We start from the raw sequence: 27,533 nt of genomic DNA, 5'->3' as shown, positions 1-27,533 counted from the left end.
CCCTGTTCCTCCTTTCCTCCAGGGTGTACATGTTCAGGTCAGCAAGCCTTTCTTTATACGTCTTGGAACGTAAATCCCATACCATCCTCGTAGCTTTTCTTTGCACCGCTTCCATTTTTTTAAACATCCTTCGCAAGATACGGCCTCCAAAACTGAACACAATATTCCAGGTGGGGCCTCACCAACGTCTTATACAGGGGCATTAAAACCTCCTTTCTTCTGCTGGTCACTCCTCTCTCTATACAGCCTAGCAATCTTCTAGCTACTGCCACCGCCTTGTCGCACTGTTTCGTCGCCTTCAGGTCCTCAGATACTATCACCCCAAGATCCCTCTCCCCGTCCGTGCCTATCAGACTCTCCCCGCCTAACACATACGTCTCCCTTGGATTTCTACTCCCCAAGTGCATCACTTTGCATTTCTTCGCATTGAATTTTAATTGCCAAACGTTAGACCATTCTTCTAGCTTCTTCAGATCTTTTTTCATGTTTTCCACACCCTCCGGGGTGTCCACTCTGTTGGAAATCTTGGTGTCATCCGCAAAAAGGCAAATCTTACCTTGTAAATAAATCCCTCTACCCCAATCCCAAAACAGAGAACAGGATTAGGAAAACGAAATGAGATAATTATGTATAAAAATAACTCAACCATACAGTCCTCAATATAGAGAATCCAAGACTTAGAACAAGGAGTAACGAGGAATCTTTGCAAGGAAAAGAAACAAACTGTAACTGAAGCACAAAACAATTTCCATCTGCAAACACATTCGAAAAGGGAAAATGGAATACTTTGGTCTTCCTAAACTATCTTATTACTGAGGATCACCATCAGCTGGGAAGGCTCATAAAAATTATAAAAACATTTCTATATTTCACCAAAGAGAGATGCAAGCTGACCAGACAAGGAGTAATACAAACCTTACCACCACCTTCCAAATTTCCTTCATGTTAAAATCCTTACGTCTCACAGGAAGCTTCCTGTGTTCTTTGTTGCCCTGGCACTTCCAGACAGACCAACTGGCTCAAAGAGGTGACTCCCTCATCTTCCCACTGTTGAAAAGCTCAGACTTCAGGTGCCCAGTGGTACTGCACTCCGGAGCAGTAGCGTACCCAGACCTGACATTTGGGTGGTCCCAGAGTTAACCCGGATAGGCATTACGCATCGCTCTCCCACCTTCTGCTCTGCCCCCCTCTGTGGATCCAGCATTTCGTTCTCCACCCCCCCCCCCCCACAAGTCCAACATCTCTTTCCTTATCCCCACCCCGCGCAGGTCCAGCATCTCTTTCCCCACCTCTACGCCTTGGGGTCCAGCATCTCTTCAGTTCCTTGCCCTTCAAATTTGCTTGTTTTTTTTTTTAACCGGCAGCTATGAAGCCTGTGACAAAACAGTGGATTTTAAGCCTGTAAACTGTATTATTTCTTAAAGTGTATTTTTCTAGTCTGGCCAGCAGGTGGTGTATGTTTATGTTTAAAGCTGTTATAGAGAAATGGCTGTTCCTTCTTTATAAAGCACACAGAGAAGAAGTAACTTGCAGTAATGTGGCCAGCTACTTTTAAAAAATGTAGTTCTGAGCTCTGATTGGCCCAGTCTGGAAATGCTAGATTTTTCTCCACTCTCAGATTGGGAGGGATGAGAAAAGCACTTATATTCTATAACCTGTGAGCAGCTATATTTCCTGTACTCTACAGGCACTATTCAGGTAGTGAACAAATGTTTAAATAGTTTTATAATTGATCCATACTCAGTTAACTGTTATTGTTTGCTGATTGCATCTTTTCTGTTTCACTGTTCTAATTTTTCATGACAATAAACCTACTTTAGTTTATTGCCTCTGCTTGTCTGGACTGACTAAAAATCCTGGTGGTTTGTGTACTGGGTCTAGGAACTGTGGGACCACTGGGAGTGTGGCCCCAGTAACCTAGAAATCACTGGGGAATACCTTGAGAGTGGGAGACTTGCATAGAGGCGGTTGGGAGCCAGTCGGTGGGAGGAAGGTGCTAGTGTAAAGCATATGCCCAGGTGCAGGAGGACCTGAGCTGTGCTGGGGATAGACCTTCTAAGTGTCCGCAGGATTAGCCACAGGTGGGTGGCTAGACATTTGGGAACAAAGCCAAACAGCCTCTGGCCAGTTTGGGTATTTCCTTCTGCCGAATTCCACTCACATGGCAACAGAAAGTTGTATCACAGAAGGGAGGTTGAGGCAGAGGGAAGGCCTCTGGGCTGGCCAGAGGCAGTCTAATTTTATTGCTGCTGGCATAAACATACAAGTTTGAAGGACGAGGGACAGATACTGGATCCGCACAGGGAGGAATGGTAGAGATGCCAGACCTGCACACAGAGTGTGGGAAGAGTGGGGCACCTAGGGAAAAAGCTGCACCCGATTGTAACTATGCTCCTGCTCTGGTTAGAGTGGCAGGCTGAGAACCAGAGAAGCAACGTTCAAATCCCACTACCACTTTTTGTGACCTTGGGCAAGTCTCTTAACCTCCCCCCCCCCCCCCCCCCCACTACCACCACCTTTGCCTCAGCTACAAACTTAGATTGTAAATGTACCTGAATGTAACTACTGAGCAAGATATGAGCTAAATCCAAATCCTTCTGCTGCGTTGTGTCAGGCCACACCTTTCATGTCTTCTGCATCCATCTTAGATGCTCCCTCGACATTTATTTATTTATTAGGATTTATTTACCGCCTTTTTGAAGGAATTCACTCAAGGCTGCTTACTCTCAATGTGGTGGGATTTGACAAAGCAGGCTTGCTCCTTGGTGAATACATGAAAAGTCCCAGCCAATGGCAGACAGTTATTTCCCTCCATACCTTCTGCAACTCCCAACAACCCATCCCTGGCACTAGACGATAAATGCACAATGAAAGAATCCATTACTCTGGCTACAGGCATAGGACCAGGAGTAGCAGGAAAAATTCTGGGTCTGCCCTTCCGTTTGCAGGTCACAAGAATAACAGAAGAAATAACTGGGAATCAGGAGCTTCAACGTGCATGGCCTCCCCTTTGAACAAAAACAACCAGAGAGGTTGGAAGGGTCGGAATATTTGTTTAACCATGGAATTTTCTTTACTCGAATAAAGGAAATACTGATATAGGAAAAAACAAAGACTTAAAACTGGAGCTCAACCAATGGCATCTCTCACACAGCTGCCATCTTGGCCTCACATCTATGAATTTTCTAACAGGTGTACAATACAGCTTTTTTTCATTCTACGACAGTGGTTCCCAAACCTGGTCCTGGAGGCACCCCAACCAGTCAGATTTTCAGGATATCCACAATGAATATATTCATGAGAGAGATTTGCATGCACTGTCTCCAATGCGTGCAAATCTCTCTCATGCATATTCACTGTGAATATCCTGAAAATGTGACTGGCTAGGGTGCCTCCAGGACCAGGTTTGGGAACACTGTTCTAGGAGAAAAAAAACTAGGCCAGTGCAACAAGCACTGAGGGCAAGATGCACTAAACTAAACGAGCCTTTAACGAACAAGTTTTTAACCCTGGCATGTACTAAAGCCCAATTTCCAACGACGGTAGCAGCAAACGAAAACGGAATGCAGATGAGCAAATTGTGTAGAAACCCTATTGAAATGAGATGCACTAAGGTTTTCCGCTTGCCCTAACCCTGGAAAACTCCGGGAAAGCTAACGAGAGGTCTGTACCTCTCATTGGGGCTGCCCGGCTTCCAAAACAATGTGGGGAAAAAAATCGGGAGGGGGCAAAATGCTCGTCAGGAGTGTCCTTTATGGACGGCCTTGCCCCCCCCGCCCAAGGTCGCCGCTGCTCCCTGCGGCATTAAAATCGTCACTTTTTTAGGCAGCCCCGGCCCCCCTCCCTTCCTTCCTCTCTCTCCTTTTTTAGAAAAAACAGCTCCCGCCATCTTTCGCCCCCGTGCCCCGCCCCCGCTGCCCCCCCCTGAGGGCGGGCCCAGGAGGAACGGAGGGACGTCAAAGGAGGCGATCAGCTGTTCTTGCCCATGCAGCGCCTTCACACAGAGATGAGAGGTGCTGCACTTGCCCGGTGGAGGGGGGAGCGGTGGCACCGACCTCAGGGGGGGCGGCGGGGCCGGGCCCTGGGGCAGAGGATGGCGGGAGCTGTTTTTTCTAAAAAAGGAGAAAGCGAGGAAGGAAGGGAGGGAGGGACGAGGGCCGGGGCTGCCTAAAAAAAGTCACGATTTTAATGCAGCAGGGAGCAGCGGCGACTTCGGCCGGGGGGGGGGGGGGGAAGGGCAAGGCCGTCCATAAAGGACGTGTTTGTTTTTGACATTTTTGGCATGCGCAGAGCAGCCAGCATAACGCTTGGCTACTCTGCGCATGCTTTACGGGCCGATTATCGACGGTTTTAATGAAGGGTTTAACGAAGAGTTAGAGAATGCAAGTGAGCTGCAACGAGCAGCTCATTTGCATTACCTATCCTTCATGCATAGCCGTTCCGTACCGATTTGTTATGGAATTCGGTACGGAACGGCTCTAACGAGGACTTTTGTGCATCTTGCCCTGAGTTCTATCCAATGTAGTTTAATTCATATCAAAGCCACACTTAGCACATATAAACTGGTAAGAAATAGAAAACAATGAAATGTTCACTTACTTTTCTGTCTTTTGTAACTGCCCACAACACATTTGTTCCAACAGAGACATGCATTATTCCACTTTCAGAAGTTGGGGGTTCCACAATTGTCCAGGAACTTCCTAAGTGAAACAGTATAAGACAGGTTAAGACAGGTTACCAAGAAAGCAAAATTGTGCAAAGCAGGTGCTAACATTTCACCTTTTGGGTTATTTCTGTTGATTCCCTCCCGCACTATGGTCTGCCCTTCCCAGAGAGTAGCCCACAAGAGATCGTTGGGGCCACAGCTGATCTGCACAACTTCACCAGGGGTTGCAAGCTCCGACCAAGAGGTGCCCTCAGGATTATCGTGAGAAACCTCTTCTCTGTACCACACCTGCAGTAAAAACACAAGACTGCTTGTTCAAGAACAGTTATCACCCATTAAAAAAGGCAACTTGCAGTAAACAGAAAGAAAACATTCCCCTTTCACTTTTCCAGTTTATTTATGCATGGGTATTGAATATTTGCATTAGAATAGAAAAAACTAAATTATTACATTATATAATTACATTAAAAAGTAATAACGTTTTTCTAGCAAAAGTTCCTTCGTTAAACAGACTTTACTTTTGATGGCGACTCATCATTACAATTGAGAAAAGTTAAATTACAATCCAATTTTTTTTCTTGGGGGGGGATAAAGGGAAAAAAAAGACATATAGTAACATAGTAAGTGACGGCAGATAAAGACCTGGATTGTCCATCCAGTCTGCCCAACAGTCACATTCATATACTACTACAGAATTTAGAAGGGGCCCTGTGGGGTTTTGGGGGCTACAGAATTGGGTCTCTATGACAGTATATTTATTCATTTTACAGTGCAAGGAGATTGTTGTGCACAAGGCCCCAGTATAAGAGCAAAAAGGTTTGGCTGTCGTCCCCTCCCTATCAACCTTAAGCTACTGACCTGCTGCACTGGAGAGCAGGAGCCTTTACCAGCCAAGGCATCTCACTACTGGACCTGTGGGCTCCACCCTCTCCCACTGACATCACTCTAGGACATCCTTATGCTCATTGGACAGAACGCTACCCAAAGGAGCAATGAATCTGGGTTTGGTTTTGCTTCTCCTAAGTTCAGTGGGAGGAGAGAGAAATTTAGAGAATTTGCTTTGGGGTTTTTATAACAAGCTGATAAGACAGGTTAGCAAATTGGTTGGAGGGTTGGGGGGGGGGGGTCTTCTACTAAAGCTTGAGTTAGCTGCAGCAGGGTCCATAGGAATAAAATGGTCCCTACTGCAGATAACTTGAGCTAAGCTTTAGTAAAAGACCCCCTTAGCTAATTAGTAATGATTGTTCAGCAACCTTGGTGGTGGTGGTGGGTGGAGGCTATTTGGCAATCGGATGTTTTGATTATACATTTTGTATTAGCATTTAAGCACTATGTATGGTTATAAGCTACTGATTTGTACAACGTATTTGACAGCTTAATTTTGCATGCATTTTGTATTATGTGTTTAGTATACATTTGATAATTATTTTTTTTTATTTCATTAAAACTCATTGGATGGTCCGTGATAGACCAGAAAAGCAATGCATAAATCTTACAATTAGATTAAAGTCCTTCTAATTTTTCTTCTTTTTGCCTGGAAGGTTCCTTCCGCTCCTTTATACTTCCAGTTCGACTGGAACCAGAGCTGTGATCTGGTGCCACAAGCCTTCATTCACAACTATTTGGGGATTTCTCCCATAATTTTATCATCCCTTGTCAATTCCGCTCAACCATCACAGCAAAAGTACTTGGCCAGGGGCATAGGAGCCAACCTTTCACAATGACTAGGGGTGCTGAAATTTTTTTTTTTTTTTTTTTTTTTTTTTACAGGTGGTGCATTCCCCCCTCCCCCTCCCTCCCTCCAAGTTCCAGGCCCCTCCTCCTTCCGAGTTCCAGTCCCTCCCTCCCTCCCAGTTCCAGTCCCTCCCAGTTCCAGGCCCCCCTCCCTCCCCTCTATCTCTCTTTCCCTCCCTCCCTTCGAGTTCAGGCCCCCCCTCCCTCCGAGTTCCAGGGTCCCCCCTCCGAGTTCCAGGGTCGTCGTCCCCTGCCCCCTCCGAATTCCAGGGTCGTCCCCCTCCCTCCGAGTTTCAGGGTCCATCCAAGGCCCCTCTCCTCTCTCCCTCTCTCCCGAGTTCCAAGGCCCCCCTCCTCCCTCCCTTCGAGTTCCAGGGAGTATTTTCTGGTTAAATATTTTTGAATATTGGGCCCATTGCCTTTATTTTTCTAAGACACTTCAAAAAAAAAAAAGTTCTCGGAATACCCCCCAGTACATTATTTCTGTTCTGTATCAGCATGCACCCTTTGTCTTGTCTGATATTGACCTAAAACAGCAGGGTAGCTGTACCTTTCCTTGTAGAGAAATAGCCCATACAGACAAGCGACCCACAGGCTCATCGGTCACCTCCCAGCCACCAACTGCGATATCGTTAAAGGGATCCAACAGTTGCATACTGCCATTAGGTGATGGAATCTACAGGAAACAGTTCAGAAAGGGTGACTTTTTCTTAAACTACTGGAGAAAAGTATTTTACATTATTTACTTTGTTGGGTTTGAGCTGCTAGGTCATCACGGGCCCCTTTTACCATGCTGCGGCAAAAGGGGGCTGGCGCTGGCGTGCGTTTTACACATGCGCCAAGGCCCCTTTTTATCGCAGCTGGTAAAAGGGAAGTCTCGCTTTCCGACAGGAAATGGCCGGGCTGCAAGTAAAGCACTTGCTACCCGGCCATTTCAGGGGGGAGCTCTTACCGTCACCCATGAGGTGGTGGTAAGGGGGTCCTGCATTAACCCGGCAGTAACCGGGAAGTGTGCAGCATTGCCCGATTACCGCCGGGTACACTCCGGTGCTACAAAAATAAATACATTTTTGTAGTGCCGGAAATGACGGCGCACTAGAGGTGGGAAGTGCTGTTGGGCTGCTGTGGTAGCCTGGCAGTACTTCCTGTATAGCGAGCGGTAATCCTGCATTGGGCTTACTGCCGCTTAGTAAAAGGAACCCCAAGACAAGTAACGTGCTGCCAGCTCTAGCAACAAGAACAGTGTCTGGGTAACTGGACCCTTTTCTCCCACACAGTTATGACCAAAGCTGCTGACAAATCTGATTTAATACTTTGAGGCATATTTTCAAAGCACTTAGCCTTCCAAAGTTCCATAGGTTTCTATGGAACTTTGGAAGGCTAAGTGCTTTGAAAATATGCCTGTTTATATACCACTTTAGCATTGAAGTAAAGCAGATTACAAAACAAAGAAAAAAAATACTGAATAAACGTAAAATTAATTACTGACGCAATACAAAGTAAACCAAGTTAAAAGTAAAATCAATACAAACCATAATTAAAAAATGCAAAGTAAAATATCTAAGGTAATCAAATCAATCCCTAAAAATAAAATTTAATTCAGTCTCATTTGCTTTTTAGAGCATGTAATAAGAAAATACAAATCAAACTGAAGTCCAATACCGTTAGACTATACAATCAATCTGAAGTGCCTGTGTCAAGCAATTCTGTCATCGTCACTATAGACGCGGGCAGCACCATAGCTAAAGAATTTAGCTTCCTGTACTGAACCCACATAAACATCCTTCTCTCCCATCATCCTTTCAACAAATGAATGGCAAGGAGAAATTAGGTCTTATCTGATAATTTTCTTTCCATTAGTCCTTCCCACTGTTCCAGAGCCAGTGAGATAGTTGTGTCCACCAACCAGCAAGTGGAGACACAAAATACTGAGGAGCCGGACTGAATGCCGAGAGGTATATGTCAGCTCAGTTTTCTATCTTCAGGAGGTGGATGGACACACTTTTCAGCCTCTGGTTCTGAGTGCTTTGTTCCTGGTCCAGTTGGTCAACTGGTCCCCAGTTGAGCTTTGCGGGTGGCTAGAACCTGCAGAGTCATATCTGGAGGTCTTCAGATCCTTGTCTCTGGTGCCACATGAACAACAATTCTGCCAGCTCAGTCTCTACCCCTTCCAAAGGTGTGCCCAGGGCCATAGCATCTTCCAGGCCTTCCTCTTCTCCATGCACCCAATCATCTATGGCCCTGGACACAAGTATTATAGTAAAAATAAACTCAATACCTTCGCCCACATATCTCGTGCTCTGTATCTTCGGTATCTGATCCACCTCCTGCGACGGACACAGGAGTTCCACCTCTTGTCTTTCAGATAAGTTGCTGGGAAATCTACTGCATAGGTCCAGCCCTGGAATCAACACATTTTCAGACATGAACTTGGCTTCAAAAAGTACATTAGAAACTCCAGAAAAAAAAACATTTTATTATTTAGCAAACTGTAAAAAAGGTTCCAGTTCTTGTATACTTGTAAATGGACAGGTTCCCTACCGAAAAACTGAGGCTTTGGCAAACTAATGAATTGTACTTTATACCTCACGATTCAGATGGGATTTTTCCCTGCTTCTAGCTCAGTGTCTGCATTATTGCTGGCTCCTACGGGACTATTATCAGAGAAAAAGGACTGAAGGGGAAAAAAAACCCTCAAATTGCTATTGGGCTACGCAGCTAGTCAGGATGAAAAGCTCTGCTGGAATGCCACAGATCTGCAATTCGTAATGTTGTGGTTCCACAGACACGGTTAAATGAGTTCCACGCATCATGAGGGTTAACTATGACTGCCTGCATTAGTGAGATGTGGATTCTGCCAGATTATCCAAACAAAAACAACAGGTGCATATTTTTGCTCCAAACATTACCCCAGGAAATCTCCGTACATAGCTGCTGTTGGGTGCACCTAACTTTTCTGACGTAAAACTCCAAAAAGTTTGCATATAAATGGAAATCCTGCCTCAATCCCACCCTCCACCACCTCAATCTGTGGGCAAAGTTATACACATAACTTTACTCACACACAGGTCAGGTACTTTTATACAAACCCATTTCTGCTGGTAAAGCATTGCTTTGTAGAAATGCCTTTAAAAATTAAGCCTCCCTATACTAATCAAACAACTTTTACAAGTGCCATTTTTAAAGTACAGAGCTATTTTATAAAGGGTGCTCTGGGCTGAGCGCTCTCTAGCACTTAGGCCTAGATTTAAAAAAAAACCCAAAAATATATCGGAATGGCGTACTTTACAGAATAAGCCTAAATTTCCGCAAAGTTTATAAAATATGCCGAGCGCCTGTCCGTGAAACTAAATTTAGTCACGGGCATTTATGCCAACTAAAACTTGGTGTAAATACCAACACCTAAATTAAGTGCAGGCCAAGTGTATTCTAGAGTGGAGGAGTGGCCTAGTGGTTAGAGCACCGGTCTTGCAATCCAGAGGTGCCCGGTTCAAATCCCACTGCTGCTCCTTGTGTTCTTAGGCAAGTCACTTAACCCTCCATTACCTCAGGTACAAACTTAGATTGTGAGCCCTCCTGGGACAGAGAAATATCCAGTGTACTTGAATGTAACTCACCTTGAGCTACTAATGAAAAAAGGTGTGGGCAAAATCTAAACAAATAACATACATAGATTTTAGAAATACCCATGGCCACTCAACCTTTTCAACTGTGCAACTTAGAATTACGTGCATCACGTTATAGGCGCGATTCCCAAGAACTATTCTCTAAACTGTGCCTAATTTTAAAGCATGGCTTATAGAATAGCTCTTTTTTCAGTGCCATATATAGATCCTAGCCCTTGATATATACTGCCTTTCCAGCTTATAATTGAAAAAGAAAAACGTCTATATTGCGACCCAAATCAGGAGATAGACGTTTATTTCACAAAAACGAATAAAGCGGTATAATCGAAAGCCGAATTTGGACGTTTTCAATTGCACTCTGTCGCGGATGCGGACAAAGTTGATGGGGGCGTGTCGAAGGCGTGGTGAAGGCGGAACTAGGGCGTTGTTATCGGGCGATCAGAGATGGGCGCCTTTCGCCGATAATGGAAGAAAAATATGCGTTTTTAGCGAGAATTTAGGGCACTTTTCCTGGACCCTGTTTTTCCACGAATAAGGCCCCAAAAAGTGCCCTAAATGACCAGATTACCACCAGAGGGAATCGGGGATGACCTCCCCTGACTCCCCCAGTGGTCACTAACCCCCTCCCACCACAAAACATGATGTTTCACAACTTTTTATTTTCACCCTCAAATGTCATACTCACCTCCCTGGCAGCAGTATGCAGGTCCCTGGAGCAGTTGTTAGGGGGTGCAGTGGACTTCAGGCAGGTGGACCCAGGCCCATCCCCCCCTACCTGTTACAATTGTGCTGCTTAATGCTTAGTCGTCCAACCCCCCCAAACCCACTGTACCCACAAGTAGGTGCGCCCCCCTTCACCCCTTAGGGCTATAGTAATGGTGTAGACTTGTGGGCAGTGGGTATTGAGGGGGATTTGGGGGGCTCAACACACAAGGGAAGGGTGCTATGCACCTGGGAGCTCTTTTACCTTTTTTTTTGTTTTTGTAAAAGTGCCCCCTAGGGTGCCCGGTTGGTATCCTGGCATGTGAGGGGGACCAGTGCACTACAAATCCTGGCCCCTCCCACGAACAAATGCCTTGGATTTATTCGTTTTTGAGCCGGGCGCTTTCATTTTCCATTATCGCTGAAAAACAAAAACGCCCAGCTCACAAATTGTGGAATAAAACATGGACATCTATTTTTTTTCGAAAATACGGTTCGGTCCGCCCCTTCACGGACCCGTTCTCGGAGATAAACGCCCATGGAGATAGACGTTTTCGTTCGATTATGCCCCTCTTTGTGTGCTACTTATTATATGATTGTAATTTCACCTAACTGTAAATTGTAAGCCACTTTGAACCGAAACCTGTTTTTGGATAACAACGGGATACAAGAATGCATAAATAAATATACAGGTGGGCATGTTAAATGCCACATTTAGGCACTTACATTTATGCCTGCTAATGAAATGAGCTACGTGAACGCGTGACTGTGTGTACCTGCGGACTTATGCTTCTATTTGTATAATGGAAACTGCACATCTAATTGCCAATATATAATACACAGGCTGTGAGTCTAGAATGGTGCCTCAATTGTGGAGACCAGATATAGAATTGACCCCTGTGTAAGTATTTTTGGATTAGTCCTTTGGAGAAGATTTGCATTGACACACATATATGCGATTCTATGAAGGGCAAGAAATGTGTAAACTCCTTTGAATATTATGGTGCCTAGAGAGAGAGATTATTAGTAGAAAAAAAAGTGGTGATGAGCTCCATAGTGGAATTATTGATGAGAATTCCTCTAGAGTACTGAGTCCATTTCTGGAGGCTGCACATCCAAACAGGATATAGAGAGTAGAGGTCATCCAGAGAAGAATTTGCACTTGAAACTCCATGAAAGCAGGCTACAAAGTCCTAAATATCTACCCTAACAAGAGATAAATTAAGAGATATGGAATATGAGACACTCACACACCTCAAAAAATAGAAATAATCAGTGCTTTTTTTGTGCCGGTACGCAACGGTACGGCGTACCGGCACCTTTTTTTGCCCGCCCCGCCCCCCCCCCCCCCGCGACACTCCGGGCGAGTCCTGCACTTAGTTTTTTTTTTTTAAGACTCAGAACGTGCGAACGATGCAGCCGGCAGCAATTGAAAGAGGCTGTCTGAGCTGGCGTCTGCGTCGGAGCTTCCCTCACCCTCTGCGAGTCCCGCGAAACAGGAAGTTGTAACAACGAAGGTGGGACTCGCAGAGGGTGAGGGAAGCTGCGACGCAGACGCCAGCCCAGACAGCCTCTTTCAATCGCTGCCGGCTGCATCGTTCGCACGTTCTGAGTCTTAAAAAAAAAAAAACTAAGTGCAGGACTCGCCTGGAGTGTCGCGGGTGGGGGGGGGGGAACGATTGGGGAGAGAAAGAGGGAAACCAACAGAGGGAAGGATTGGGGAGAGAGGGAAAGAGGGAAACCAACAGAGGGAAGGATTGGGGAGAGAGGGAAACCAACAGAGGGAAGGATTGGGGAGAGAGGGAAACCAACAGAGGGAAGGATTGGGGAAAGAGGGAAACCAACAGAGGGAAGGATTGGGGATAGAGAGAAAGAGGGAAACCAACAGAGGGAAGGATTGGGGAGAGAGGGAAACCAACAGAGGGAAGGATTGGGGAGAGAGGGAAACCAACAGAGGGAAGGATTGGGGAGAGAGGGAAACCAACAGAGGGAAGGATTGGGGAGAGAGGGAAACCAACAGAGGGAAGGATTGGGGAGAGAGAGAAAGAGGGAAACCAACAGAGGGAAGGATTGGGGAGAGAGAGAAAGAGGGAAACCAACAGAGGGAAGGATTGGGGAGAGAGAGAAAGAGGGAAACCAACAGAGGGAAGGATTGGGGAGAGAGAGAAAGAGGGAAACCAACAGAGGGAAGGATTGGGGAGAGAGGGAAAGAGGGAAACCAACAGAGGGAAGGATTGGGGAGAGAGAGAAAGAGGGAAACCAACAGAGGGAAGGATTGGGGAGAGAGGGAAAGAGGGAAACCAACAGAGGGAAGGATTGGGGAGAGAGGGAAAGAGGGAAACCAACAGAGGGAAGGATTGGGGAGAGAGGGAAAGAGGGAAACCAACAGAGGGAAGGATTGGGGAGAGAGGGAAAGAGGGAAACCAACAGAGGGAAGGATTGGGGAGAGAGAGAAAGAGGGAAACCAACAGAGGGAAGGATTGGGGAGAGAGAGAAAGAGGGAAACCAACAGAGGGAAGGATTGGGGAAAGAGGGAAACCAACAGACGGAAGGATTGGGGAGAGAGAGAAAGAGGGAAACCAACAGAGGGAAGGATTGGGGAGAGAGAGAAAGAGGGAAACCAACAGAGGGAAGGATTGGGGAGAGAGGGAAAGAGGGAAACCAACAGAGGGAAGGATTGGGAGAGAGGGAAAGAGGGAAACCAACAGAGGGAAGGATTGGGGAGAGAGGGAAACCAACAGAGGGAAGGATTGGGGAGAGAGAGGGAAACCAACAGAGGGAAGGATGGGGAGAGAGAGGGAAAAACAGATGGAAGGATTGGGGAGAGATGGGAAAAACAGATGGAAGGATTGGGGAGAGGGGAAAAACAGATGGAAGGATGGGGAGAGAGGGGAAAAACAGATGGAAGGATGGGGAGAGAGAGGGAAAACACAGATGGAAGGATTGGGGAGAGAGGGAAAAACAGATGAAAGGATGGGGAGAGAGAGGGGGAAAACAGATGGAAGGATGGGGAGAGAGAGGGGGAAAACAGATGGAAGGATGGGGAGAGAGAGAGGGAAAACGGAAGGATGGGGAGAGAAAGAGGGAAGACGCTGGATGGAAGAATGCAGAAAGAAATAGGGGAGACACTGGAAGGATGGGGAGAGAAAGCATAGCTGCTGGATGGAAAAGGGGAATAGAGAAAGACTGGAGAATAAGAGGAAGGGGCATGGGGAGAACAAGGGTGAGGAAAAGATGAAAAGCCACAGGTAGATGAAGGAAATTAAAGAATGGATAGTAAGAATGAATTAAATCTGGACAGAGAGAGAGCCTGAAAAATATTGAAGAAAGCAAAGAAAAAGGAGACAAAAATGACAAATGGCACAGAAGAGTTAAGCGAAAACAAAGGAAAGCAGAATCACAGACTGGGACCAATATGGAAAGAAAACCAGTCACCAGACAACAAAGGTAGAAAAAAATCATTTTATTTTCATTTTAGTGTTTGTAATATGTCCAATTTGAGAATTTACATTGGCTGTCTTATTTTGCACTGGGTATACTGGAGCTGTAAGAGCTTACAGAGATTATTTATAATGAAAAAAATCACGTTATTTTTTTCTCCTATAGTACTATAATATTTTCAATGATGTCTGTTTATATGCGCCATGGCTGGTATAGGGGTGTGTGGTTAATGTGGGTGTGGCTATCATAGGGGTGGAGCCATATGTGGTGACCCCGCCCATAATGAGTACCGGCACCTTTTTTTCTACAAAAAAAGCACTGGAAATAATATACAAGAAACAAACCTTTTCGGTGTAAAGTCAGTTCTATAACAAGAGATCATGAGAGAGAGGTTGGTAAGGAGTGACATCAAAAAAACATTTCTTCACAGAGAATGGTGAATTCACCTAACAGCCCCTCTGGGGAGACAGTGGCTGCAAAAAACAGTAACCGAATTCAAGGAACGATGGGATACGCAAGAGGATCCTTAGTTATGAAGGACAACCAGAGATTGTCTTGGGTCTCTGGCACCAGGACAAGACGTAAACATGACAAATTCTAGCTCCTGAGCAGCTCAAGGTTCTCATCCAAACTTATTTTCTTCAGTCTTAAACACTGTAGCATTTTGATTCGTGGCTTACCTAAAATATCTTCAGAAACCTCAATTTTTTACATAGTGCAGTGGGACCACACATTAGGAGACACTTCTTGTGTAGTTATTATTACAGACTTTTTGTACTCCACGAGTATTATTTGAAGTTTGGAAAGTACTTTAGGTTCATTATATGGGAGAAGTATTTTTATGTTTCAACTGTTTTTATTGACGATACAAGAACTGTAACAAAGCCGTAATTTACAACCATTGATAAAGCCATTGATATAACATTTTGATCAAACGTGTCTGTAAACTTGTGTCACCAATTTGTATTTTGTAACTTTTTTCTCTCCCCCCCTTAGCCCCACAAACTACTATCGCTGTACCCGAAAGAAATTAACATCCTTTGTTAAAGTGAATAATAAAAAATAATAAATTGAAAGATTGTTGTCGCTAATTTCACATAGAGGGGCATAATCGAACAGAAACGCCTATCTCCATGGGCGTTTATCTCCGAGAACGGGTCCGTGAAGGGGCGGACCCAACCGTATTTTCGAAACAAATAGACGTCCATGTTTTATTCGCCAAGTTGTGAGCTGGGCGTTTTTGTTTTTCAGTGATAATGGAAAATGAAAGCGCCCAGCTCAAAAACGAATAAATCCAAGGCATTTGTTCGTGGGAGGGGCCAGGAGTCGTAGTGCACTGGTCCCCCTCACATGCCAGGACACCAACCGGGCACCCTAGGGGGCACTTTTACAAAAACAAAACAAAAGGTTAAAGAGCTCCCAGGTGCATAGCACCCTTCCCTTGTGTGTAGAGCCCCCCAAATCCCCCTCAAAACCCACTGCCCACAAGTCTACACCATTACTATAGCCCTAAGGGGTGAAGGGGGGCACCTACATGTGGGTACAGTGGGTTCGGGGGGGGGGGGGGGTTGGACGACTAAGCATTAAGCAGCACAATTGTAACAGGTAGGGGGGGGGGATGGGCCTGGGTCCACCTGCCTGAAGTCCACTGCACCCCCTAACAACTGCTCCAGGGACCTGCATACTGCTGCCAGGGAGGTGGGTATGACATTTGAGGGTGAAAATAAAAAGTTGTGAAACATCATTTTATGTGGTGGGAGGGGGTTTATGACCACTGGGGGAGTCAGGGGAGGTCATCCCCGATTCCCTCCAGTGGTCATCTGGTCATTTAGGGCACTTTTTGGGGCCTTATTCGTGGAAAAACAGGGTCCAGGAAAAGTGCCCTAAATTCTAGCTAAAAACGCGTACTTTTTTCCCATTATCTGTGAAATGCGCCCATCTCTGTTCGGCAGATAACCACGCCCCAGTTCCGCCTTCGCCACACCTCTGACACGCCCCCGTCAACTTTGTCCGCATCCGCGACGGAGTGCAGTTGAAAACGTCCAAAATCGGCTTTCGATTATACCGCTTTATTCGTTTTTGTGAGATAAACGTCCATCTCCCGATTTAGGTCGGAACTTGGGCGTTTTTCTCGTTCGATTATAAGCTGGTTATTGTGTTATATTTAACAAGGTACCTTGTTTAGATTCCTTATCCCTCCCCCCCCCTCCTTTACTTAGACTACCGCGCTTCTTTCCTTTCTTCATGGTGTCTCCTGTTTTAATCCCGCACCAAACATCTGATGGGAGAGTATTTTTGAAAATTAGTGTGGGGACCACATATGCCAGATCTCCCAGAACTGCGCTGGTTCCAAATTCGTCGTAGAGTGATTTTTAAATCCTGGATTTTAACTTTCAGAGTACTACTACTACTTACTACTACTACTTAGCATTTCTATAGCGTACTGCATCTCAAAGATGACTTGCTGTTTGTAGAGCAAGGTAAGTCAGCTTGACTTTCTAAATCAAGACGGAGGGCCTTCTCTTGTAAGGTACCAATGATCTGGGATGCTTTGCCAAAGGAGCTGCACTGGGGGGGGGGGGGGGGGGGGGAGGATTGAAAGCCTAGCTTCCCATGCAAACCTTTACAGTATGGGTATCTGATGCATTTCGGTACAGATTGCTTCTACTAGCCTTAGTTAAGACTCATAATGCATGCAATGTAGGAAGATAAAGATTTTAGTAAAAAGGGGAGGATCAGGGGTGAAATGCTTAAGCTATTTTATTTGAGAAATATGGGGCCCTTGGATTATGTTAGGACTTTTATGTTTCATTCATTATTTTTATTGCTTAGAGTACACCATAACCCAAATATGATGCAAACATTTAACAATGCCTCTGTAAGAATCTTTTTTTCTTTTAATTGATGCCCCAAGGGGGTTCATTATTTGTCCTGTAATAATAACTACACAACTAATAAAAAGCGTCTCCTGATGGCAATGAAATATTGTTATAACGCATTACTTCACCTGAAGGGATGTCACAAAATCAAGTCACATGTTAAGCCAATGAAATAATTTTTTATCAGCAGAGTAGAACGCGCTTTGATGTTCTCATTAAATTATAAGTTATGTTATACACTTACAGAAAAACACCCCTCAAGGCACAGTACAACAATCAAATATACAAAGGGAATAATCATTTAATGAAAATTAGTCATGTTCCTCGGGAAAGGGAAAAATGTTTTCTGTGGATATATCGTACTGAAAGAAGAAAGAAAAAATGTAGGTTATTAGTTCCAAAACTTGAGAATCAGCACATGGAAAGGGAAAGCCTGATTTTTAAGCTTCCCCTCCCTCACTCCTCATCTTATGGTGGGGAAAAACCTTAGTAAACCAGGTCAAAAAAGAGGCATGCGCATCGATAGTCTGTCCTATAAGGTTTCCCTACAGAAAATGCAGAGAAAAGGCCAAACTATTTCAGATAAGATCTTTTTCATTTCAAAGGATTTCCTCTTTTTGAAAGCACATAACTCTAAATTTACTGCACAATAAAGTCCTGATTTAGCACATAACCTAGGGATCCCTTTAAAAAGCTGCAGTAAGCACTAATGCTTGCTTACTGCAGCAAAAGAGGGCTTACCCGTGGGACGCCCCACGGAAATTTTTTTGCATATGCACGCACTACCTAGGCACTAAAAAATAAAATTTATGGGGCAGAGAGTGGGCATGTTCTGTGCTAATCGTACAGTGCAGCTACAATGCCGCATGCTAACTGATTAGCGTATAGTTAGAGTGTGATCCTTTCTGCCTACATAACGGGTGGAGGTAGGGGCTCACGCACTAAGGGGAAAATTAGCGCATGGCCATTAATGTGAAAAATAGAAGAAAAAAAAAATCGGCCATTTTACCCCGGCAGTAAAAATGACAGAGCGCAGGAATGACCCACATAAGGACACACTAAGGCCACTTTTTATTGCAGATTGGTAAAAGGGCCCCTTAATTATGCTACAATTTCCAGACTGATGCAGGCCAGAGTTATCTTTCCTCTCTGGAGCTCTACTCCTCTCGTGGGAGGCAGTCCACCACATTACTACACACAAAATCGGTTCAATTATTGTGATTCAAAGAGTTAAGAGATTGCTTACATAAGGGAGTTACATGTACAACTAATGGAGCCTGTTTTCTTGGATTCACACATCCATCCAGACGACCTACATCAGGGATCCCATGATACGCACAAAGTTGGTCGAATAAGTAGAGGATGAAATATGGAGCTGTCGATAAATTGATATTGCTGGTTTGAGAGAAGGATAGTGCTCATTGTACGAGCATGTTGTTTACATGTACTTTACAATTCGGGATACACATTAGTAGCCCTCTAGAATTTGAGACACGCAGTTATAAATGTTTTTAAATAAATAAGAATGTGATTTTAGAAGGGTTAGGCACCCTATACATGTGTAAAAACCTGAATTACATGTGTACATAAATAGCAGGTTTAGAAATGCCACTACTTATGTGTATACACACACAGCATGCACAGATTTGAGAAGGGGGAGGGAGGGTGTTCTGTCCATGGTTTGGACAGACCTAAAAAAAAAACACATATGTATTTTCTATTTTGCAATGAAAATACAAATATAGTTCAAATAATTTCAATGTCTGCTTTTACACCAACTCCAAGCGGCACATAGCTATCTGCTCATTTAGACCTGAGAACTGGAAGAGTGACTGAGGTCTTTAAGTCTGTCTCCATACACCTGATGATGAAGGCAACTGACCACTTTAGTGGTCACCTCTGGGTTGGAAGCATGTATACTTTGGAAGAAAGGTCATGAGAAGAAGGGAATCACAGACATTTAAATATGTTCTTTCCTAAATGCATAGAAGGTGGGCCTCTTTCAAATGAAAGAAAACTCAATGAGGGGAGCATAGGAATGGGGTCAAATAGGTAGATGCAGAAGTAATCTAAGGAAATATTTCTTTACGGAAAGTGTGGTGGTTCTGACAAGCCCTCCCAGTGGAGGAGATGGAGGGAGATAAGGAGGTATCAAAATTCAAGAAAGCATGGGACAAGCGCAGAAGATCCCTGAGGGACAGGAAAACATGGTCTTTATCTCCCAACATTTTCTATGGTTGAACACCGTCTACCTAATGGACAGAAAACAGTCTGAACTGTATTTTTTATGTCTGCATTGTTCACTTACACCTTTCTCTGTTGGCTCTCCTCCAATATTTTCATCCACGTACCAGTCAGACTCCCATTCCCAGTATGGTGATGGCAACTGGAAACTATCCAGCTGTTGTTGTTTTAAGCCACTGACATCACTCCACGGCCAGCGATCACTGGGTAACAGCCTGTCACAGAAACCACCAACAGGATTCCAGCGCTGCCACAAAGTAGAGAATAAAAAATAAATTAGTCCTAAAATTGTACCTTTCTACCATCGGATTATAAGATTCTGGAAAAATATTCTCTCTCCATGGTTAGTGTGGAATATTTCAGCCACACAAGTGGTTACTTCACGGTGTGATGGAGCCATGCGGGATCAGGATTCCAAGCTAAGAAGTCTCTAGAAGAGACTTTCATGCATGTGCAGGAATTCCCACCACTGTACAAATATATAATAATACTGTAAATAGTTATTCCCTCAGTTATTTTTCTTCTGCGGCACAGACCAGACCGTGGGAGGGATTCCATTCCCTCAGCTTACACCTCTGCATTTTATTTATAGTATCAAAATTGCCTTACTTCTTTTTGAAGAGTTTGACTTTGCCTCTTTAATTTTCATAATGTCTTCTAAAAGAACAAAACAGGCTTTAAACTCTGTTCAAAAAATGTCTTCTTCAGACTCTCATGAAGAATGCACTCACAGCCTGGGTCCTCCACATCCAATCTGCTCGTGCCCAGTATGCTTAAAAATGTCGCCACGAGAACGGAAGATTAGTGAGTTGAAACAGAGGGAATTTCCATCAGACAAAAAGAAAAAATCCCCTCCAAAGCAGCACTCTTCTAAATTTAGTGCTGACTCTCTCCTGCAGTCAGACAGTGGTCCCCTCTACCAGGACAGCTTCTATTGGGCATAGGGTTGCTTCTTCTGTGGTTGCTCCGGCTGCCCATTAGCCACAACTGCCTCGTATACAGCATGGCACTGAAGATCCCAAGATCTGCTTTGGCGGAATGGGACTCCCTGCCCCAGCACCAAAGTCACAGTGATGAACAGCTCCTTTGCCTTGCCCTTGCAGAGCTGCACCAGTCACAGCACAGGCCCAGAAAAGCAACTCCCCCAACCCCTCATCATCGAAGTTCAGCACCAAGACAGCTCAGCTGCAGAGAAGTTTCAGCACTGGACAGCACCCAGTAGCCTCACAGGAAATCCAGATCTACTTCTTGACACCCAAGTAAGTCTACCAGGCTGACATCTTCTCCCTCTCCACCTCAACTATCTTCTCATAGCAAGGACTCCAGGCTTTCTCCAAAGCAATCTCAACAAGCTCTTCAGCAGTCCTGGAGCCAGTATCTCAAAGAAAAAGTACAGATCTCTCCAACTACTAGAGTTCCTCAATCTCACCTCTCCCCTTCTAAAGCAACTTGAGAAAATAAGGAATTCTCATATTCTCTGATCTAGATAACTGGCTTCTGGTTGCTCTTTCTCCCCAAGAATTGTCTCTAGCATTAAAGACCACTTTAACTCTTCTAACCAACTTGGGTTTCATAGTGAACTACCAAAAGTCCAAGTTATTACCAACTCAGTCTCTCCACTTTATAGGAGAAATACTATCTACTCCACATCTCTCAGCCACAAAGCTATGAGCTTCTGTGCTTCAGAAAATTGCTTCTCTCTCATCAATCAATCATTGGCCTCAGCAAGGCAAATAACGATTCTCCTGCGACACATGGCTGCAACAGTTCAAGTTTTACCAATGGCTAGGGTTCACATGAGACACGTACAATGGTTTCTACAAGATTGCTGGAATCAGCATACACAACCTCTGACTGTTATCATCAAGTTAACTCCAGTTCTCAAACGTTCTCTTCAGTGGTGGACTGATTTTGATACTCTAACAAAAGGAACATTTTTAATTATTTCACCAACTCCTTCCAGAATCCTTACCACATATGCGTTGAAAATGGGGATAGTCCATGTACAGGGATTTCAGACTCAAAGACTTTGTCTGTTGAATTCAGAATGGTACATTATGTTCTTCAAACTTTTCAGCATATCCTAAAAGAGCATGCCACTTTGGTTCAGATGGACAACCTAGTGACAATGTTTTATATCAACAAACAGGGAGGAACCAGTTTCAAACATCTATGTCGAGAAGATTTACACATCTGGAACATTATGCTACAGATGGGAATCTTTCTAACAGCAACATATCTCCCTAGATCTCAGAACAACATTGCAGGCAAGTTAAGTCGCCAACTTCAACCATACGAATAATCTCTCAAGAGCACAGTTACGCGAGACCTATTCCAGACGGGGAACTCCGCCCATCGACCTGTTTGTATCCCCAGTGAGTGCAAAATGCACTCAAATTTGGTCTCTTGCACTACGCTTCTGATCATCTGTGTGTCTCCTCCCCTTTCTCTCTTCACATTATGATCTCTTGCAAAACCGCTTTCAGTTATTTGGGCCCGAAGCTTTGTAACTCTCTCCCCCCCCCCCCCCCCCCCTCCTTCGGACCACCCTCTCCTTTCCTTCATTTAAAATCCTTTTTTAAGACTCACCATTTTTCCCTGGCCTTTGAATCTTCTCCCTCCTAGTGCCTCTCTTGGCCTCCTCTCTTGTTCTGACTAGCATCTTCATCTGCACTGTACTATGAAATCTTTTTCATTTCTGTAAACCGCTTAGTTGCCTGTCTGGATCTATTTTGCAGTATTAAGTCTGAATAAATAAACAAACAAGCATCTGATAAACATCTCTCCTGGAAGACAGTATTCTTGATTACCATTACTTCTGCTCGATACATCAGTGAAATCCAAGTACTTACACTCAAATATTGGACAATAAGGTTCTTTTAAGGACTCGTCCCAAGTTTCTCCCTAAGGTTGTTCCCACTTTTCATTGGAACCAACCGTTAAGTTTTACCAGTTTTATCTCCACCTCCTTTAACTATTAATGGAGGAGGAGAGGTTGCATACTTTAGACTGTAAGCGGGCTTTGAAAATATATTTACGAAGGCCACAATCTGAAGATCGTCCTTCTCAGTTACTTTTGTCCTTAGATTGTAGACATTCCGAGTTTCCAGTTTCAAAGAGAACTCTTCCTTCATGAATTGCAGCTAGAATTTCTTTTTGTTACGATCAAGCTAATATACATCCAGTTCCTCATGTTACTGCGCATCATTAAAAGCTATGGCAGCGACCAGAGCACATCTCAGAAGAGATTCGGCTCAGAACGTTTGTAAGGCGGCCACTTGGTCCACAATACATACATTTACTAAATACTATTGTTTAGATCATCCATCCTTTTCGGATACAGTGTTTGCTCATTCTGTATTAAATTCTGTTTGAATCTTCAACTCGCCTCCTCCTCCTTTATTGACTAGGTTGTTCTATTTGTCATTTTAACCTGATTTTTTTGTACACCAAATCAAATCAATTCTTGTATACTGCTAATATCCTTTGCTTATGCATCTGTGCAAACTCTATGTTACCTTTTCTTATTACTTCATATCGAATAATCACAACCTAGAGCTTAGAAGGCACCACTTGTGTAGCTGAAACATTCCACACTATCCATCGCGAAAATAAAGTTGCACACCTGTAACGGTTGTTCTCCGTGAATAGCTGGATATTTCATCCACAGAAATCCACCCAGCCCAGACTTGAAGCAAGCTCAGGTATGAACTGTGGTAATAACCGTTTACAGTATTACTATATACATTTGTACAGCATGTGTAAAAGTCTCTTCTAGAGACTTCTTAGCTTGGAATCCTGATCCCGCATGGCTCTGTCATGGCATGACGTAACCACTTGTATGGCTGAAATATCCAACTATCCACGGAGAACAGCTATTACAGGCATGCAACTTCATTCTTAGGCTTCTACAACTGGTGTCATGATCATTCTGCTGTCTGGGCTGTGCCACGTCCACATAAGTGAAATCAACATTTCAGCTATCGTTATCTGGCTTTCTTCACTTACCTAGACAGGGCACAACCCGGATAGCCACAATGATCATCCCAGAGAAATCCTTGACAGCAGGTACACCTGCCATAGACTTTATGGAGTGCATAAATCAGAGCTCCTGCCACACATCTTTCAATAAACTCTTCTTTGCTACTGATAGATGTACTACTACTACTACGTAACATTTCCAAAGCGCTACTAGGGTTACGCAGCGCTGTACAATTTAACAGAGAAGGACAATCCCTGTTCAAAGGAGCTTACAATCTAAAGGACAAATGTACAGTCAGTCAAATTGGGGCAGTCTAGATTTCCTGAATAGAGGTATAATGGTTAGGTGCCAAAAGCAACATTGAAGAGGTGGGCTTTGAGTAAGGATTTGAAGATGGGCAGGGAGGGGGCTTGGTTGTACTTTAGTTGTACTACAGAAAGGAAGTATATCAAGAAGCTCATAAACATCAAGCTCTCAGCTGATAAATGACAATCCAACTGGGGAGTTTCTGGTCCATGGCCGCTGAGAAGGGGGGGGGGGGCAAGATTCCCTGGGTCCAGCCTCCAAGGAGGGCCCGGTGCCAGTGATCAAAAGAGACTACTCTGCCGACCACAGGTCCTTCTTCCTACCGCATCCTGCCTATGCGGAAGCAGGAAGTTACTTCACAGGAGGCGGGACATGGCAAGAAGAAGGACTTGTAGCAGGCAGAGCACTTTCTCTCATTTGCTGCTGCAAGAGGGGGGCAGTGGTGGCGGCAGGGGGAGCAATGGCAGCAGGCTCCTGAAGTTTGTTTGCTCCAGGCCCAGCTTTATCTCTGTTCTAGTCACTTAGCAGGAGTCCGAGAGATGCGATCATTCAAATTACAGTATTCCACATTATCTCAGCCAAATTTTCCACCCACAGATTCTTGACACATTCATCCCCTTGTCCTGACACTTTGTACAAACTTATTTGAAGAATACTGGCAAAGTTTAGATAAATGCGCATTAACTAAGTCTGTTTGAACCAGTAGGAAATATGGAAATCTTTTGTATATTCAACTTTCCAGTGTCAGGGCCACCAAGTGACAGTGCGACCTCACAAAATTCAGAGGAGAAGCTTGGTAAGTCTTGACATAGTGCTGCCCAACCCTGTTAGAAACACATAAATACTAGTAAATTAACCCTTAAGGGAGTGAGTTAAAAGCAGAACACAATTTAAAGGGGCACTTTTAACAGCCATCCAAATCTGGGCGCCAAAATGAAGGTCACTGAGCATGAATTACATAACAGCATCTGGTGCCCAGATTCCACAGTAGGATAGCATGTAAGTTGGCACCTGTATGCCAACATTTAGACGTTATCACTTACACTGAGTAAAAGGTAGGTGGCATGTAAATGTTGCACTGTAGTGTGTAACTTGCAGCATTGTACAAGTTACGTGCGTAAGTGTGGGAACCGTCCATGCTATACCCATATGTACACCCCCCCCTTGCAGTTGTGAGCTAAGCAGTAAGCTTAACACCGCAGTAGAGGTACCACGGCATTGTCACATGCCAATCTGGCATTGCTGCCAGCATACTGCAGGAGCCGGCGGTAGTGCTGCCCTTCGTGCGTCCTATTTCCAGCGCGACAGGAAATAATTTTTAATTTTTAGCGCTGGGAGCTTCTCCTGGAAATGGCCGCACAGCAAGTCTGCACTTACAGCACAGCCATGTCCCTTTTTTTTTTTTACATGTATCTGCTGCGATAAAAGGGGCCTCATCGCGGCAAATCCAGAAACAGGAAATGAGGGCGGGACCAAAGGCAGAGCTGAGAAAGAAGGGAAGGCAGGCTGAAGTGCCGTGCCTGCTCGACTTTCACTGCTGCCACCGGACCCTGAGGTAAGAACTTTTAAATTCAGGCCGGCACGCATGAAGGCGAGGGGCAGGCGGAGGACTGGGAGAAGAAGGCGGGCAACGCAGGTCGGGCTGCCACTCAGAGGGGAGAGAGGGAGGGAGGCACAAGGGTCTGGAACTCGGAGAGGGGGGCCTGGAACTCAGAGGACGGGGGGGGGGGGGGGGGGGGAGGGAGAGGGGGCGATTCTCCCGCGATTGTATCCTCATCTCCAACGTTCTATGGCTGGCTGGTGCTGGTGTCCCTTCCCTCTCATTGATCCGCCCTCTGACGTCATTAAGTTCAGACGCAAGGGCGGACCAATGGGAATTGTGTTACGAACCCAGGCATCCAGACGTAGAATGTTGGAGGTGCAAATTATTATATAGGATGGGGTAACCCCCAGATTCTATATATTTTGCCCATATTTCTGCGACAACTTTGCGTGCATAAATAGACTAATGAGCTCGGAAACATTAATAAGCGGGTGCTAACAACCAATTATTGATGTTAACTGGCAGTCTTAACAATTTGCATGTGCAACTTGCTGCGCACTATTCTATAAAGCACTATGTCCAACTTCAACTGTGCGTATTTGAAAAGGGGGCGTGTTGACGGCATTCCAAAAAGTTGCGTACAGATTCATAGAATTCACCCAAAGTGCGCCTAAGCTGGGTGCTGGCATTTACAAATGTTTTTAGCAGGCTAAGTATGGTGCCCAAAATTTAGGCATGGGATCTGTACCGAACGCTATTCTAGAAACTGCGCACTCCCTTTATAGAATAGCGCTTAGCACTTAGGTTTTTTAAGCCATTTATTGAATTCCCTCCTAAACGCCTAAAGTTCACCATACAAGTTTAAGTTTCTCGCTAAATTCCAGTAGACACACTGCTTTTTGTTACACAGCACCATCACTATGGGAACTTTTTGCCATTAGGGTTGCAGATAAGAATAGCCATACTGGGTCAGACCAATAGTCCATCCAGCCCAGTATCCTATTTCAAACAGTGACCAATCCAGGTCACAAGTACTTGGCAGAAACCCAAACAGTAGCAACATTCCATGCTACCAATCCCAGGACCAGCAGTGGTTTTGATTTACAGTCAAAACCAAGACCTGGTGATTTACTGAGGCCTTTGGTTAGACTACTATCGGTGGTGGGACAGATGGACTCAGCAGAAGGGATCTGCTTGGCTAGTACGTGTTTTCGTATTGGTTGTATATTATTTGCAGGGGGGGCAACCAGGCACGTGGCCAGAGCCCGAGGTGGGGGGGGGCACTGTTTAGCCGTAGACCCACCACCACCACCACTTTGGACCCCCTCTGCCGTGCCCACCCCCCCCCCACACGCCGCATCAGGTACCTTGTTTGCTGGCAGGGGTCCCCAATCCCCCCGCCAGCCGAAAAGTTTTCTTCAGTGCCGGTCGACTCTGGCGCCTTCGTTGTGGGATCATCTGTTTCTGACGCCTTACGTCCTGCACCGTGCATGTAGCCCCATGCAGGACGTAATGCGTCAAAAACAGATGATCCCACAACGAAGGCGCCGGAGTCGACCGGTGCTGAAGAAAACTCTTCGGCTGGTGGGGATTGGGGACCCTTGCCAGCAAACAGGGTACCTGATGCGGCCAGGGATTAATATGTGGGGGCCCATGCCCCCGGGGGCAACATGAATGTCAGTACTACCCCTATTGGGCCACAACATTATGTAATGTAGGAACCAAAAATGCACAGAGCCCTATTGACTTTCTGTGATAAACAAAAATGTTAACTAAAAACCAACGGGAGGGAAAAACTGCTCAAGTAGCTATTCAGAAAATATTTGTGAAATTCAGTATTAAAATCAACAAAACTTTGGTTAATGATGTTTTCTGTGTATACTTCCCATGGTCTTGGGGGCCACATAAAATTCAACGGTGGGCCTAGGGGCCACAGGTTTCCCCATCTCTGTATTACTGTAACAGTTTTTACACTTTGATTTGAAAAGTGCATAGTAAGCACATTATGCCTCTGAGCTGCACACAGCGATTCTCATGTTCATTATCATCCTATCCTATATAATAAAAAGCACCTCCAACATTCTGAAGCTGACTCAGTGGCACCGTGGCAGTGTAGGGTTTGTAAGGCTGTAGTTCAGCGTTTCATTGGCTCTCACTGTCCCCGCCCTCACATCGAGGAAACGGAATGCTGCATAGTTGCCAAGCAAACAAACGTGACATCACAGGAACGAAGAACCAATCAGACAGAATGGAACTTGGAGAAGGGAAATGGAGTGGATTGAATCTCTAACAAACAATCATATACAGGGAGGTACGAACATCAATGGAGGCAAGTGCACAGAACGGAAGGGAAGATAAACATTTAATCACTTTGAGGCATATTTTCAAAGCACTTTGGGAGGCTAAGTTC

General features: G+C 44.9%; 1 protein-coding gene across 5 annotated transcripts in view; it reads right to left on the bottom strand.

Moving 5' to 3' along the window:
• Positions 1 to 27,533, bottom strand: part of TECPR1 (tectonin beta-propeller repeat containing 1) — a 111,134-nt gene that overhangs the window by 70,346 nt on the left and 13,255 nt on the right. For all 5 annotated transcript variants that reach the window (XM_030211964.1, XM_030211966.1, XM_030211962.1 and 2 more), the window contains exons 3-7: positions 19,357 to 19,539; positions 8,679 to 8,801; positions 6,951 to 7,076; positions 4,780 to 4,954; positions 4,600 to 4,700 (exon numbers count right to left, since the gene is read on the bottom strand). In XM_030211964.1, coding sequence (XP_030067824.1) covers positions 4,600 to 4,700; positions 4,780 to 4,954; positions 6,951 to 7,076; positions 8,679 to 8,801; positions 19,357 to 19,539 — 708 coding nt within the window. The remainder of the gene's footprint in view (positions 1 to 4,599; positions 4,701 to 4,779; positions 4,955 to 6,950; positions 7,077 to 8,678; positions 8,802 to 19,356; positions 19,540 to 27,533) is intronic.

Source organism: Microcaecilia unicolor, chromosome 8, assembly GCF_901765095.1.
Source record: "Microcaecilia unicolor chromosome 8, aMicUni1.1, whole genome shotgun sequence".
Lineage (NCBI taxonomy): Eukaryota > Metazoa > Chordata > Amphibia > Gymnophiona > Siphonopidae > Microcaecilia > Microcaecilia unicolor.
This window is presented reverse-complemented; position numbering and strand designations above follow the sequence as displayed.